General features: G+C 37.2%; 2 protein-coding genes across 2 annotated transcripts in view; both read right to left on the bottom strand.

Annotated features, from left to right (window-relative positions):
* Nucleotides 1-12,202, bottom strand: part of LOC101036988 (peptidyl-prolyl cis-trans isomerase A) — a 31,791-nt gene extending 19,589 nt beyond the window's left edge. The window contains 1 exon segment of the mRNA XM_074401337.1: nucleotides 2-12,202. Coding sequence (XP_074257438.1) covers nucleotides 2-108 — 107 coding nt within the window. The 5' untranslated portion in view covers nucleotides 109-12,202.
* TTC17 (tetratricopeptide repeat domain 17) overlaps nucleotides 1-13,959 on the bottom strand; it is a 141,298-nt gene that overhangs the window by 27,004 nt on the left and 100,335 nt on the right. The gene's annotated exons all lie outside the window — the stretch shown is intronic.

Here is a 13,959-nt window from a genome sequence, read left to right as displayed (position 1 = left end):
AAAGTTGTCTTCTGTCTTTGGAACTTTATCTGCAAATAGCTGAAAGGAGATGTGTCCCAAGGGCTTGCTGTTGATGGTGATATTGAAGGACACACTGGGGATGACCATGGCAGGGGGTAGTAGAAGGGGGTCTTGGGGGCAGCAGTGTTTGCAAAGCCAGCTGCATCATTTTATATTCCCACCAACAGTGCACAGGTGTTTCAATTTCTACATCCTTGCCAATGCTTGTTAATTTTTTAAATAGTGGCCATCCTGATTGGTGTGATGTGAGACTTCATTGTGGTTTAATTTGCATTTTCCTGATGATTTGTGGTACTGAGCATATTTGCATATGTCTGTTGGCTGTTTGCATACAATCTTTGGAGAAATGACTATTCATGTCCTTTGCATATTTTTTAATTGGGTTATTTTGTTTTTAAGTTGTACAAGTTGTTTATATAATTTGGATATTAACCCCTTATTAGATGCATGACTTGCAAATATTTTCTCCCAGTCTGCAGGCTGTCTTTTTACTCTGTTAATTGTGTCCTCTGATGCCCAGAAGTTTTAAAATTTTAATGTAGTTCAATTGGTCTATTTTTATATTTGTTGCTTATGTTTTGGTGTCATAGCCAATAAAAACAAATGATGTCTAATGCTTTTTTCCTATGCTTTCTTCCAAGAGTTGTATAGTTTTAGGTCTTATATATTTAGGTTGTTGGATAATTTTGAATTTACTTTTGCATACGGTATAATGTAAGGGTCCAACTTCATTCTTTTGCATTTGAATGTACCGTTTTCCTAACACCACTTGGCACCCTTGTGGAAAACCATTTGACTACATATATGAGGGTTTATGTCTGGGCTCTCCATTGTCTAATTTAATTTTATACCCCTTAATTGAGTTCTTAATTTCAGTTATTGCAATTCTCAGTTCTAGAATATCCATTTGATTATTTTTATTCCCCACAAGTTTCAATTCTCTGGGGGAAAATTTCCCTTTTATTTATTTTCTCCTTGTCTTCTATTTTCTTGAACACATTATCATTGTTATTTCAAGTCCTGGTCTTAACTCCACTTCCTGGATCATCTGTGGGCATATTTCTATTGTCTGCACTGTCTCTTGGTTTTCAGTCCCATCTCTTGAATGTCTAGTATAATTTTACTAAAGGCTTGACATTGTGTCTAAAAAATTGTAGAGGCTCCATATGATGTTATCTTCTAAAGAGAGCACTCACACTTTCTTTAGATTGGCAAGTAGACAATAAACTTAATTCCATAACTGACTGAATTTGGGCTGCTATGCCATTGTGTAAAGGCTATAGTTGGCAATGGTAATCTTCCTGCTGGTCTTGCCATTCCTAGATACAAAGTTCACTTACCCTCAGTTTTGTCCCTTCTTAAAAGGCACAAGTCTCCAGACTTTCCAAATGAAATCACTGGATAGTCATCAAAAGCCTCTTTTCCTCAATACTGTGTCTTGAACTCTAATACTTGCCTCCTACAAGTGTTTTTTTGCAGCTTTCTACTTGGCTTTCTGGTCTCCTGTGTTTTGTAGCTTCAGAATTTGCCAATGTACTGTGACGAGTACTAGGCTCACATTTCTGTCTTTCCCTTCGCAGCAGGATCTTGGCCTTTCTATTATCCAGTCTTATTTCTCTAGCTGTGCAAGACTTCTAAAGTCTATGGTTTCTCTGCCTAGATCACCAGCCTCCTGTATTGTAGCAGATCATTCTCTCTTTTAAAAAAAAAAAAAAAAAAAAAAAAAAAGCTTGTATTTCCATTTTTTCCTCTTTATAATTCCGTTTGACTATTTTCCATAATTTTCTGCTTTCATTTTCTTTTCTGCTGCATCTAGTCCATTTTTCTAAGATTGCCAACCTTCTTCCTTCTTTTTAAAAGCTCCTTAGAAATTAGGTTTAAAATCCCTTTATCTGTAATATAATTTGAAAATGCTGCTCACAGCTTTTCATTTTGCTCATAGTGTTTGTATGAAAGGCCAGTTTAAAAAAAAATAAGTTATTCATCTTTTTCCTTGGTGTGTATGAATTTTGAGTCAATTAGGAAATCTTCCCTACATCCAAGTTACAGAGAAATTCCCATGCATTCTATTTGTACTTGTATGAAGTCATTTTTTAACATTATTTTAAATCTCTGAACCATTTAAAATTTATCTTGGTGTGCGGAAGGAATGAATATAATTTTTTTTTTTTTTTGAGACAGAGTCTCACTCTTTTGCCCAGGCTGGAGTGCAGTGGCGCGATCTCAGCTCACTTCAACGTACGCCTCCCAGGTTCAAGTGATTCTCCTGCGCCAGCCTCCCGAGTAGCACCATACCCGGCTAAATTTTTTGTAATTTTAGTAGAGATAGGGTTTCACCATGTTGGCCAGGCTGGTCTCAAAGTCCTGACCTCAGATGATCCACCCACTTTGGCCTTCCAACGTGCTGGGATTACAGGTGTGAGCCACCATGCCCAGCGAAATGGATATAATTTTATCTTTTTCTGTATTTAGCATTAAAACATGCATTTCCTTTCACTGATGAGATACTGTCTTTATAGTATTCAAAATTACCATATGCAATTAGTTTTCTAGTCTTTCCCATTGGTTTGTGCATCCGTGCAGCAATATCAAACTACATTAATTAAAGACTCCATAAGCGTTTAATGTTTTCTAGGTTAAATCTTCCTCTTCTCCTACTGCTTTTGTTGACAGTTTCTCTAATTATTCTTGTTTGTTCTTTGAGATAAACTTACAATTATTATTATTATTATTATTATTATTATTTTTTTTTTTTTTGAGATGGAGTTTCACTCTTGTTACCCAGGCTGGAGTGCATGGCGTGATCTTGGCTCACCGCAACCTCCGCCTCCTGGGTTCAGGCAATTGTCCTGCCTCAGCCTCCTGAGTAGCTGGGACTACAGGCACATGCCACCATGCCCAGCTAATTTTTTATATTTTTAGTAGAGACAGGGTTTCACCATGTTGACCAGGATGGTCTCGATCTCTTGACCTCGTGATCCACCTGCCTTGGCCTCCCAAAGTGCTGGGATTACAAGCTTGAGCCACCACGCCTGGCAACTTACAATTATTAATAGCTTGCCTGACACCAGAAAACCATAGCATTTTTATTGTTACTGCATTAAAATGACAAACTAACTTAGAAGAACTGACATATGATGCTGAGACTTAACATGGTTAAGTCTTCCATTTGTTCAAGCCTAGTTTTGCATTCTTCAGAAGAGTTTTAAATTTTGGAGACATGAAAAAATTTGCCGAAGGTATTTTCTTTTGATATTCTCTTACAACTTCTCTTTTTTTGTTGTATATATGAAAGCTATTTATTTTTCTATGATAATTGTACTGATTTCTGGCTTAATCTGTTTTGGTCAATATCCATGCTAAGTAATTTCAATCTTTGGAAATTTGTTGAGGCCCTTTTTATGGCTCAGTCATATGTTAAGTGTTTACAAATGATAAATGTTCCTTCCTTGTGCATGTAAAAGAATGAATTTTGTCACTGTTGGATGCAGTGCTTATATGTCGACTAGGTCAGGTTTGTAATTGTGATTTTTTGATCTGCTATAATAATAACTGCTCTCAGCTATTATAATTTTATTCAAATTTACTTCAATTGGCAATATGTCTTTTTCTTTGCCAGGTATGTCAATGTTTACCTTATATATTTTAGACTATGTTACTGAGTACATACAGTTTATGGAACATACCTACCTTGTGAATTAAATCTATATTACTTTCCTATAGCTACTGTGATGAATTAACACATACTTGGTGGTTTAAAACAATAAAAATGTATTCTTTCCTAGCTCTGAAAACAAGAGGTCCAAAATCAATATCACTGAGTCAAAGTCAATATGTCAGTAGGGCTGTGCTCCCTTCAGAGGATCTAGAGAATCTGCTACTTCCCTCTTCTGGTTTCTTGTGGCTGCTGGCATTCCCTGGCTTGTGGCTGCATAGCTCAACCTCTGTCTTTAGTGTCACATGGCCTTCTCCTCTTCTGGATTAAATCTTGCAGAAAGCCTGTTTTATAATGAAGTGCTGAATATCTCATGCTTTACTGAATACAGTACTGTCTCCTTCTTTATAAAAATACAAGTGATTGGTTTTAGGATCCACCTGGATAATCCAGGATAATTGCTCCCTCTCTAGATCCTCAATTTTATCTGCAAAGTCCTCTTCTTTCCATATTGTGTATGTATATAATTTTCACAGGTTCCAGGGATTAGAACATGGGTATCTTTGCGGGGGGTGCTATTCAGCCTGCCATGGATCCTTTTATCATTATAAAATATTCCACTTTAACTCTAGTAATGCTTCTTATTTTAAAGTTTACTTTCTCTGACAAGAGTGTAGCTAAAAATCTAGCCCATGTTTAATTCTTAAATTACACAGTCCTTCTCCATTTAACTACTGATGTGCTTGGGTCTATATCTGCCATTTGACTATTTGTGTTCTACTTTTATGTGCCTTTACATTCTTTGACTTCCTCTGGATTAATCAAATGTTCTACATGATTCCATTTTCCTTCTATTAAGTGACATTTTAAAATAATTTTTAGTTGTTAGCCTAAAGCTTAAAACATGCTTTTTTACTTATTAAAGCCAATGTAAATTATTACTTTTACTACTTGGCTGATACCAATTAAGCCTTAGGACTTTTAAACTCCATTTGCTTCCTTCTCATCATTTACGGTATAGTTACTGTGAATTTTAGATACGTGGTACATAAAATTGAAACTCCTCAGGGTGTACAATTATTATTTTGTATAGTTACTATTCATTTACATATGCTTCCCAGTGTTCTTCATTCTTTCTTCCAAGTCCACATTTCTATCTGGGATGATTTTCCTGATGAACTTCCTTTAATTTTTCAGTGCAGGCCTACTGGTGCCCAATTCTCTGTTTTAAGAATATTTTTGTTGGTTTAGAATTCTAAGCTTGCAGTTTTCTTATTCCAGCCCTTGAAACATGTTGTTATAATGGCTTCTAGTTTCTATCATTTCTCTTCAGAAGCTAAGAGTCTCACTGTTGCAACTGTGAAGGCAACTGGTGAATTTAAGATGGGCCACATACTCTTTGTCACTACCATCAGCTAGAGGGTATTTCCCCTGCCTGTAATTTTGAGCAGGCCCCAGGACTTGCTTTGAAAGGTAGCACGAATGAAGTAGTGCTGCTTCGGTTTTATGCACAGGCTCTAAGAGACCTGGCTGGGATCCTTCTGCTTTCGCCCTCATGGAGCCCTCAGTCATCACATGAAAAGGCTCAGCACCCTGCTGGAGAGGGAATCGTCAGCTGTGCCCCAGCTAATGCAGCCACCCTAGTTGAGGCACCAGACATTTGAGTAAAGCCACCTTTGGTGGCAAGCCCCAATGATGTCCCCACATGTCTGTAGTTGCATAAATGACTCCAGGTGAGACCAGAAGAGATGCCCAGCTGAGTCCAGTTCAGCCTGTAGCCTCTTAAGTGAAGGATAGTTTTGTTTCATTAAGGTAGTAAATTTTGGGGTGGTGTGTTAGGGAGAAAAAGATAACTGAAACAGTGTTTGGTATTAAAATAGAGCATTGTCATGATAGAAACTTAAAACAAGTAGCACTAGTTTTGGGACTGGGTTATAGACAATTTGGTGGAAGGGCAGCAATGAAACTACTAATGGAGGCTAGAAAGCCACCAAGGAAATTGCTATTTCAGGCTGGACAGAAGCCATGTAATCTACTGACAAAACAAGTGCGACTGTATCCTGGAAGACAGAAAAAGGACCTAATGAAATTACAGATCTGGCTAAGGTTTCCAGGAAGAATGCTGAAAGTGATAAGCAATTTTTCAAAAACACCTGCAATAAGGTATTAAAAGAGAGAGAAGAACTAAACAAGGAACTGTACCGTTTTCAGCCAGAATTTAGGGGAAAATACTTTCAACCTGGGACATGCAGGGTTACAAAATAAAACTTTCTCAGTACCAGCTTCTCCGGCAAAAGGTTCTGAAGTTAAAAAAAAAAAAAATCAGGGTGTTATCAGTAAGACTATGGTCTCAGGGTCAAGATAAAATAAAGGGCATGGCAGTATGACCTTGTTACTACTACAGATGCTCCCCGACTTACAATGGGGTTATGTCTTGATAAACCCATTGTAAGCTTAAAATATTAAGTTGAAATGCATTCAGTATACCTAACCTCATCATAGCTTGGTCTATCATTGCTTAAATGTGCTCAGAACACTTACATTGTGCCATAGTTAAATAAAATCATCTCACACAAAGCCTACTTTATAATGAAGTGCTGAATAGCTCATGATTTACTGGATACTGTACTGAATGTAAAAACAGAATGGCTGTATGACTACTTGAAGTATGGCTGCTACTGAACACATATCGCTTTCAGACTATCCTAAAGTAAAAGAATTCTAAATTGAAAAATCCTAAGCTGAGGACCACCTGTACTTCAGAAAGATTTAAGCCACTGCCTAGCAGATGCTCTCAGTTAGATAAAAGGCATAAAAGACTCTTAAAGGTATCATCCCTGACTCACATTCAAAGTACACAGGGGACGTCTTGAAGAAATCTGTGGATGTGGCTTCTCTCTGGTGGAGTGAGTGGTTTATAATTTAAAAGTCCACAAAGCTTTTTAAAGAAGTTGTGCCAGAGTGGATAACTGTGCCAGCTGGGACAGAGTCTAGAAGCAGGCTGAGAAAGCTATTCAGCTACAAAAACAGGACATTTCTCGGCTCTGAGAAAAAAGTGGAGGACTGAGAAACAAAAAAGGGAGCCAACTTCAGAGAACCAAAATAGACTAATCAAATGTTCCCTACCCCTGGAATTGGGGAAATTGGTGACATATAGCCAGATGGATTTCACAACTGCCAGGGGATAGCTACATGCCTTCAATTTCCTCTCTTGTAAATTTAGTCAACTGATGTGACATCATATCCTTGCCATAACAACGTAGGTTGTACATGTGGGGGTGGGTGGGACTAATAACTTCTTCTTCTTTTTTTTTTTTTAAATTCATGGGTTTACAGGTAAAGAGAAGCTGTTATCTGAGGAGCCTCTTCCATACACAGGAATCCTTTCTGATCTGAGGGGAATATGTTCCAAGACCGTCAGCAGATGCTTGAAACTGTAGATAGTACTGAACTTTATAAACAAACACTATTATTTTTTCCTATGATAAAGTTTAATTTACAAATTACACATGGTAAGAGATTAACAACAATAAAAAAACAGAACAATGATAAAATATACTGTAATAGAAATTATGCGGATGTGGTCTGTATCTTTCTCTACTTCAAAATGTCTTCTTATACCATACTCATCTATTTTTGAACCTCAGCTGACTGTGGGTAACTGAAAACCACGGAAGGGAAACCACAGTTGATGGGGAACTACTGTGTATGGGTAGCTCTGAGCCTGATGCCATAATTGGATGGGACTGTGGGGTTCTTGAGGCGGGTGTTATTTTGCATGTGGGAGGAATTTAAACAATCTGAGACCGTAAGAAGGCTCAGGTAAATCAGAGATGCCCTAAAATTCTATGCTGCCCTCCTCCTCACCCATGTCCTACCAAGAAGTGAAGTCCTATCCGTTTCCTTGAATCTCAGCTGGCTTTGTGACGACTGGTTTTGACCACAAGAACGCAGTTGAAATGATGCTTATCAGTTTCCAGGCTTTGAGAGGCTGGGCAGATTCTGTTTTTTTACCCTTTTGAAGCCCTGACCCATCATGTGCTTATTACTGTGCCAGAGGGACCACATGAAGCTGGACAGACCAGATGGACTTGGAAGGATCCCATGGTGCTTAAGAGACCACCTAGAGATGGAGCCTGGACAGCTCCCACTCTTCCAGGCTTCCCCAGAGGCACCAAACATGAGAGCGAAGAGATCTTGTAACCCGAGCACCATAAGTGACTTCACGTGAGCCCAGCAGAAGTGCCTGGTAGAACTGCAAATAAATAAATGGCTGCTAAACAGCCATCTGTTTTTAACAATAGGTAACTGATACAGAAATGATATTTTTCCTCTGGGCTACTCTTAAGCTTTTAACGTTCCTAGGTGTGCTTTTCACTGCATCTATTCTGCTTGGGGATCTGCTGAGCTTCTAGAATCTGTAGGCTACCTTTCATCCATTTTGGAAAATTCTAGCCTATTTCTTCAAATATCACTTCTGCCCGATTCTCTTACTTCTATATCTCCGAGATCCTAATGATAGGTATGTTAGCTCTTTGGAGTTTTTCCATCCTGTTTTTTATGTTCTTATCAATCCCCACACTCACTTATTTTCTCTGTGGTCCTGTCTGCCTATTTTTCTAGTTCACCAATTCTGGACTGTGCTCTGTTCAATCTGATATTAAACCCTGATTCAAAGAGTTTTCATTACTGTATTTTTAAGTTCTAGAATGCTGATCTGATTTTTAAAATTGTTTGTAGTTCTCTGGTGAAAGGGTATTTCTTTTCATCTATTCATCTTTTCCTTTATTTTTGTGAACATATTAACTGTAATTATCTTAAAGTCCTTGTCTACTAACTGTAATATCTATTATCTGTAAATCTGCTCCGATTGTCTGCATTATGCTTTGTTGTCAACCATACATTCTTGCTTCTTTGCATATCTAGTATTTTTTCTAAAAACTGTATTCTGGTCTTTGTGTATAAAAGAACCACAGAGGCTCCAGATATTATACTTCATCAGGGCAGTTTTTCCCTTCATTCTATTAAGCAAAGAAGTTGTAGGACTGATCAACTCATTCCTGCCCGATAATGAGTTGGGTTGAGGCATGCAGTTTAGCAAGACTCAAGACTCAATTGAATCTGACTCAGTGCAGTCTGAAGGAACAGGAATGACCTCAGGTGTCTGTCTCCTCAGCCCTAAAGACTTTTTCCTGTTAGAGGTCTCCAGCTTACTTCAGTCTCCCATCCAGATAGCATCAAGATAAAAGTCCTGAGGGGAAAAGTCAGCCGAATGCTTCTGCCTGGCTCTGCCACCCAGCATCTCCTTATTTCCTAAACAGTGTGAGATGGAGAGACTTCACTTTAACTTTCCCAAGTTTTGAGCCTGATCTCCCAGACTCCTGTGTGGCCTTAGCTCTAAAAAACAACTGTCATGTGTTTGATCTCTAATCTGTGAATTCCACCTTGAACAACTGCTAAAAGCTTTACTACTTTCACTTTTTCCTCAGTAATGGCTTTCTCCCTAGGTTAAGGACAGTTCTTAGCTCATAGCTGGAATCAACAAATGCTGGGGCATAAAGTAGGCGGGAAGTCACAGCTGGCAATCATCAGCTCACTTTGGAAAGGTTCTTCTGTCACTAGCAATTTAGTTCTTTCACATTTTGTTGCTTGCCTAGTTCTGTAATAGCTTTAAAAACATGACTTTAGAAGTTTATCTGGTTCATTCAAGTTATTGTAATGCACTGACCTGCCTTGACCTACTACATCCTAACTGGAATATTCCTTTTACATGTGTGTTAATGTTTCGTGTTACGTGACTACATTCTCTTATTCTTTGTAGCTTCTTTTCCACAGATTCTTTTGGGTTTTCCAGACATATGATTTTATTAGATACAGTAGGCAGTCCGAATGCCTTTGTTTTCTTTGTCTATATTCATACATTCAAACTCGTGTTGAGTAGCAGGAGACACGGTGGACATACTTGGCTGCTTCTCAACTTGAGTGGAAAAGCATCTAGAAGGCACCTGGTAAGGTCCTGGCTGTTCTGCTAAGTGATGGGTGTGGGTTATTGTGTTAAGAAAACTATCAGTTCTTAAGTCCCCCTGCCTTTTGCATTTTATTTTGGCGATCTCCTTTTCCTTTATTAGGTTAGTTAATGATGTATCTATTTCATTGATATATGCCTCAAACTCAACTTTTGGAATCATTATTTCTACTGCTTTTCTGTATAATTAATGTATCTTTTTTCTTTGTTAATTCTTTGCTTTGTCTTAGTTTGGTTTATTTTTCATCCTAGTTTTGGGTGTCTAATTCATATCTTTTCTTCTCATTTTTCACTTTTACCGATTCAGGTACTAAATGCTATGAAAATTTGTCTGAAAACTGTTTTAAATCGGTTCTACAGACTTATTTTGTTTTCATTTATCTTTAAGAAATTCTAAGTTTTATTTTATATTTTCCCTTTGACTCAGTAGCTGTTTAAATGATGTTTTAGAATTTCCAGATAGGTGGGATTTTATATTGTTATCATTTTTTTATTTTTTGCATTCTGGTCAGAAACTGCTACTTTTATTTTCTTCCTTGGAATTTGTTCATTGCTCTAATTTTCACGAATGAATATTCTATGTTCAAATGACAAAAAGATGTATTTTCTATTATCAAAGTTCAGAGTTTGATATATCTAATTAGATCCACCTTACTGATTATGCTGTTTAAGTCTTTTATATTCTTATTATTTTTTTGGTCTGGTATTATGGGGCATATTTTAATCTGTTTCTCTGAATCTCCCTTACTTAGTTTCTGTTTTATGACCTTTGTTTGAGTTAGTAGGTACATAAATATTGATAATTATTGTAAGTTTATTGCAAAGTGTAGTCTTTAACATTATAAAGTATATTTCTTTGTCACGTCGAGCTTTTTGATCTAAGTTTTTCCTTGTTAGGTATGGAGATCATAAACTTGGTTCTCTTATTTGTATTTGCCTTGTAAGCCTTATCCATTCTTTTATTTTTACTTTAAATCTTATTAAATTTTATTTGGATGTTTCTTGAATATAGCATAATGTTTGGTTATGCTTTGTTAACCAATCTGAAAATCCTGTTCTTTTAATAGTTAAGGTAAGCACATTTGCAATTATGGATATAATTAATATGTCTGTCCTTGGTCCTTCAAATACATCTGGTTAATGTGTGTACATGTGTATTCTTTTACTATATTGTCTATCTTATTTGCATACTGTCTGTTTTCAGGTTATCTTTTGGTATTTAGGAAGGCCTGTACTGTATCTATATAGTCAGGCCTTTATATAATACCATTATTCTTGCTTCCTCCACCCTTTTTTGGGGCTGTATTCTATTGGTTCCCAACAATATGGAAATTATCTGATAACCTTTTCTTACATTTCTACCTTTCCTCCCCACCAGCACTTGAAGTATCATTCTTTAGTTCCCAACCGGTACATATTAAGTAATCAGTGAGCTTATTTTACCTTTCACATATTCTCCCATTCTCTCACCATTTTTTAATAATTGTACTATACATACATTTTCAGAGCCCAAACAATCTCCCCAACTTAGGATTTTTCAACTTTATGACGGTGTGAAAGCAACAGGCATACAGTAAAAGGCAGTACAACGCTCTCTTGAGCTGCAGCTGCCTGTCAGCTACATGATCACAAGGGTAAACGGCTGATACTCTATAATATACTATGCTGCCAGATGATGTTACCCAACTGTAGGCTAATGTAAGTGCTCTGAGCATGTTTAAGAAAGGCTAGGCTAAGCTGTGATATTTGGTAGGTTAGGTTCATTAAATGCATTTTGACCGATGGTATTTTCGACTTAACAATGGGTTTACCAGGATGTAACACCATCGTAAGCTGGGGAGCTTCCATATATACCACTACATACGATACTGTCTTGCGTCTCTAAGAGCCATTATTCAGTCTTGGTTCTATAGACAAATATATAATGCTTAATACTAGTCCCTTATACCAATGCTGCTCTGGTCATTTTGGCTGTCTGAAGCTCATCTCTAGACAGTCTTCTCAAGAAGGAGCTCATGGATGTTAATCACATGTTGCATGTTAATCACAATTTTTCTGTGGACTCTATATTGATGGTCAGTTTGGTAGCACATAAAATCCTTGGCTCATATTCTTTTTTTCTTTAAGTAACCTAAATATGTTACTCCATTGTCTTCTGGAATCAAGAGTTGCTGTTGAAAAATCTGATTATAGGCCGGGCGCGGTGGCTCAAGCCTGTAATCCCAGCACTTTGGGAGGCCGAGGTGGGTGGATCACAAGGTCAAGAGATCGAGACCATCCTGGTCAACATGGTGAAACCCCGTCTCTACTAAAAATACAAAAAATTAGTTGGGCATGGTGGCATGTGCCTGTAATCCCAGCTACTCAGGAGGCTGAGGCAGGAGAATTGCCTGAACCCAGGAGGCGGAGGTTGCGGTGAGCCGAGATCGCGCCATTGCACTCCAGCCTGGGTAACAAGAGCGAAACTCCGCCTCAAAAAAAAAAAAAATCTGATTATATATATTACATATATATAACATATTATATGTATATATAAAACATATACGTATTATATATTATGTATAATACATATTATATATATTATATATAATATATATTATATATAATACATAATGTATTATATAAAATATATATTATATATAATATATATTATATACACATATACATATCATATATTATATATAATACATAATCTATATAATATATGTATTATATATATTATACATAATATATATATTTCCCAAGACGAAGTCTCACTCTGTGAGACTTTCTTTTAAAAACTGAGTAATTTCGCTTGAATAATCATTGCTATTGGCTGTTCTGGATCAGTTTTCTATGGCACACAGTGCATCCTTTTAACAAAACATATTTTAAAGAAATAGAATAAGACTCAAATCTTATTTATTTGAATCTAGAGCTTAAAATTTGTTCCTCTCTAACATATTATCTTCAATTTTTCTTTAACTCTCTATTTTATTTTGGTCACTCATCACTTCTGTCCTTATGTCCCTTTCTGTGTTGGTGCTACGTTCCTCTTGCTGCTCCTTCCAATTTTGTCACCAGAGAGGGTCTCACTCTGTTGCCCAGGTTGGAGTGCAGTGGCATGATCATGGCTCACTGTAGCCTCAATTTCCTGGGCTTAAGCAATCTTCCTGCTTCAACCTCCCAAGTAGCTGAGCCTACAGGTGTGCGTGAGCATGCCTGGCTAATTTTTTATTTCTTTGTAGCTACAGTGTGTCAACATATTGCCCATGCTGGCTCAAACTCCTGGGCTCAAATAATCCTCCTGCCTTGTCCACCAAAGTGCTGAGATGACAGACATGAGCTATGGTGCCTGGCCTAATATTTTAATTCAAGGAGAAAAGTTCAGTCTGAATTATAATGTGTTCCATGACAATATTTTTCCTGCTGTGTAGTCTTTGGTAAGTTTTGCTGCTTTTTCCTATGGTTTTCTTTGACTGATTGACTGAGACAGTCTCGCTCTGTCACCCAACATGCAGTGCAGTGGCAAGACTTTGGCTCACTGCAACCTCCACCTCCCGGGTTCAAGCCGATTCTCCTGCCTCAGCCTTCCAAAGTGCTGGGATTACAGGTGTGAGCCACCGTGTCCGGCCAGTTTTCTTTTATTTTTGTATCAGTGCTGTGTCTGCTCTGTTTTTATTACTCAGGATTTTCCTGGTTGGGCTACTTGTAGAAAGTTCCTTCAGGTAGGAGAATTTTGCTGATGTTTTCTGAAATTGCTAACCCTGCCTCACTTCTGCTACAATTCATCTTGTATGGTTTTTGTGTGCATTACAATCACTTTTGGCAATTCTTACTTTTTTTGGAGTCTGGCAATCATGTGTTTGCTCTAGTTTCATTACAACTGGAGTCTGCTGATGATTTTTCCACGTGTGATATCCAGAAGTTGAAATCTCACAATGTCACATTCGTACCTGAAGTTGGGTTGATTCTTTAAATAACTATCTTAATATTCCACAGTAATAGAGAGATTCTTAGCCATAAAGTAATAAAATTAAATTAAAAAACCCCTCCTCTTTTACACAAATATCACACAGAGGTAGGCGTCTTAGAACCTCTCAATGATATTTTCTGTAGGCTCTATGAAAATGCAATTTGGTAAATATTTTGTTTCATGATTTCAAGAGAAAAGATATTTCAAAGTATGTTTCCCATGCATCATTCAAAATACCAAATATTCTTCACCATCAGAATATCTTACTTATTTCATATACCTAGATTCCAATACTACCACCTC

Source organism: Saimiri boliviensis, chromosome 6 (genome assembly GCF_048565385.1).
Source record: "Saimiri boliviensis isolate mSaiBol1 chromosome 6, mSaiBol1.pri, whole genome shotgun sequence".
Classification (NCBI taxonomy): Eukaryota; Metazoa; Chordata; class Mammalia; order Primates; family Cebidae; genus Saimiri; species Saimiri boliviensis.
This window is presented reverse-complemented; position numbering and strand designations above follow the sequence as displayed.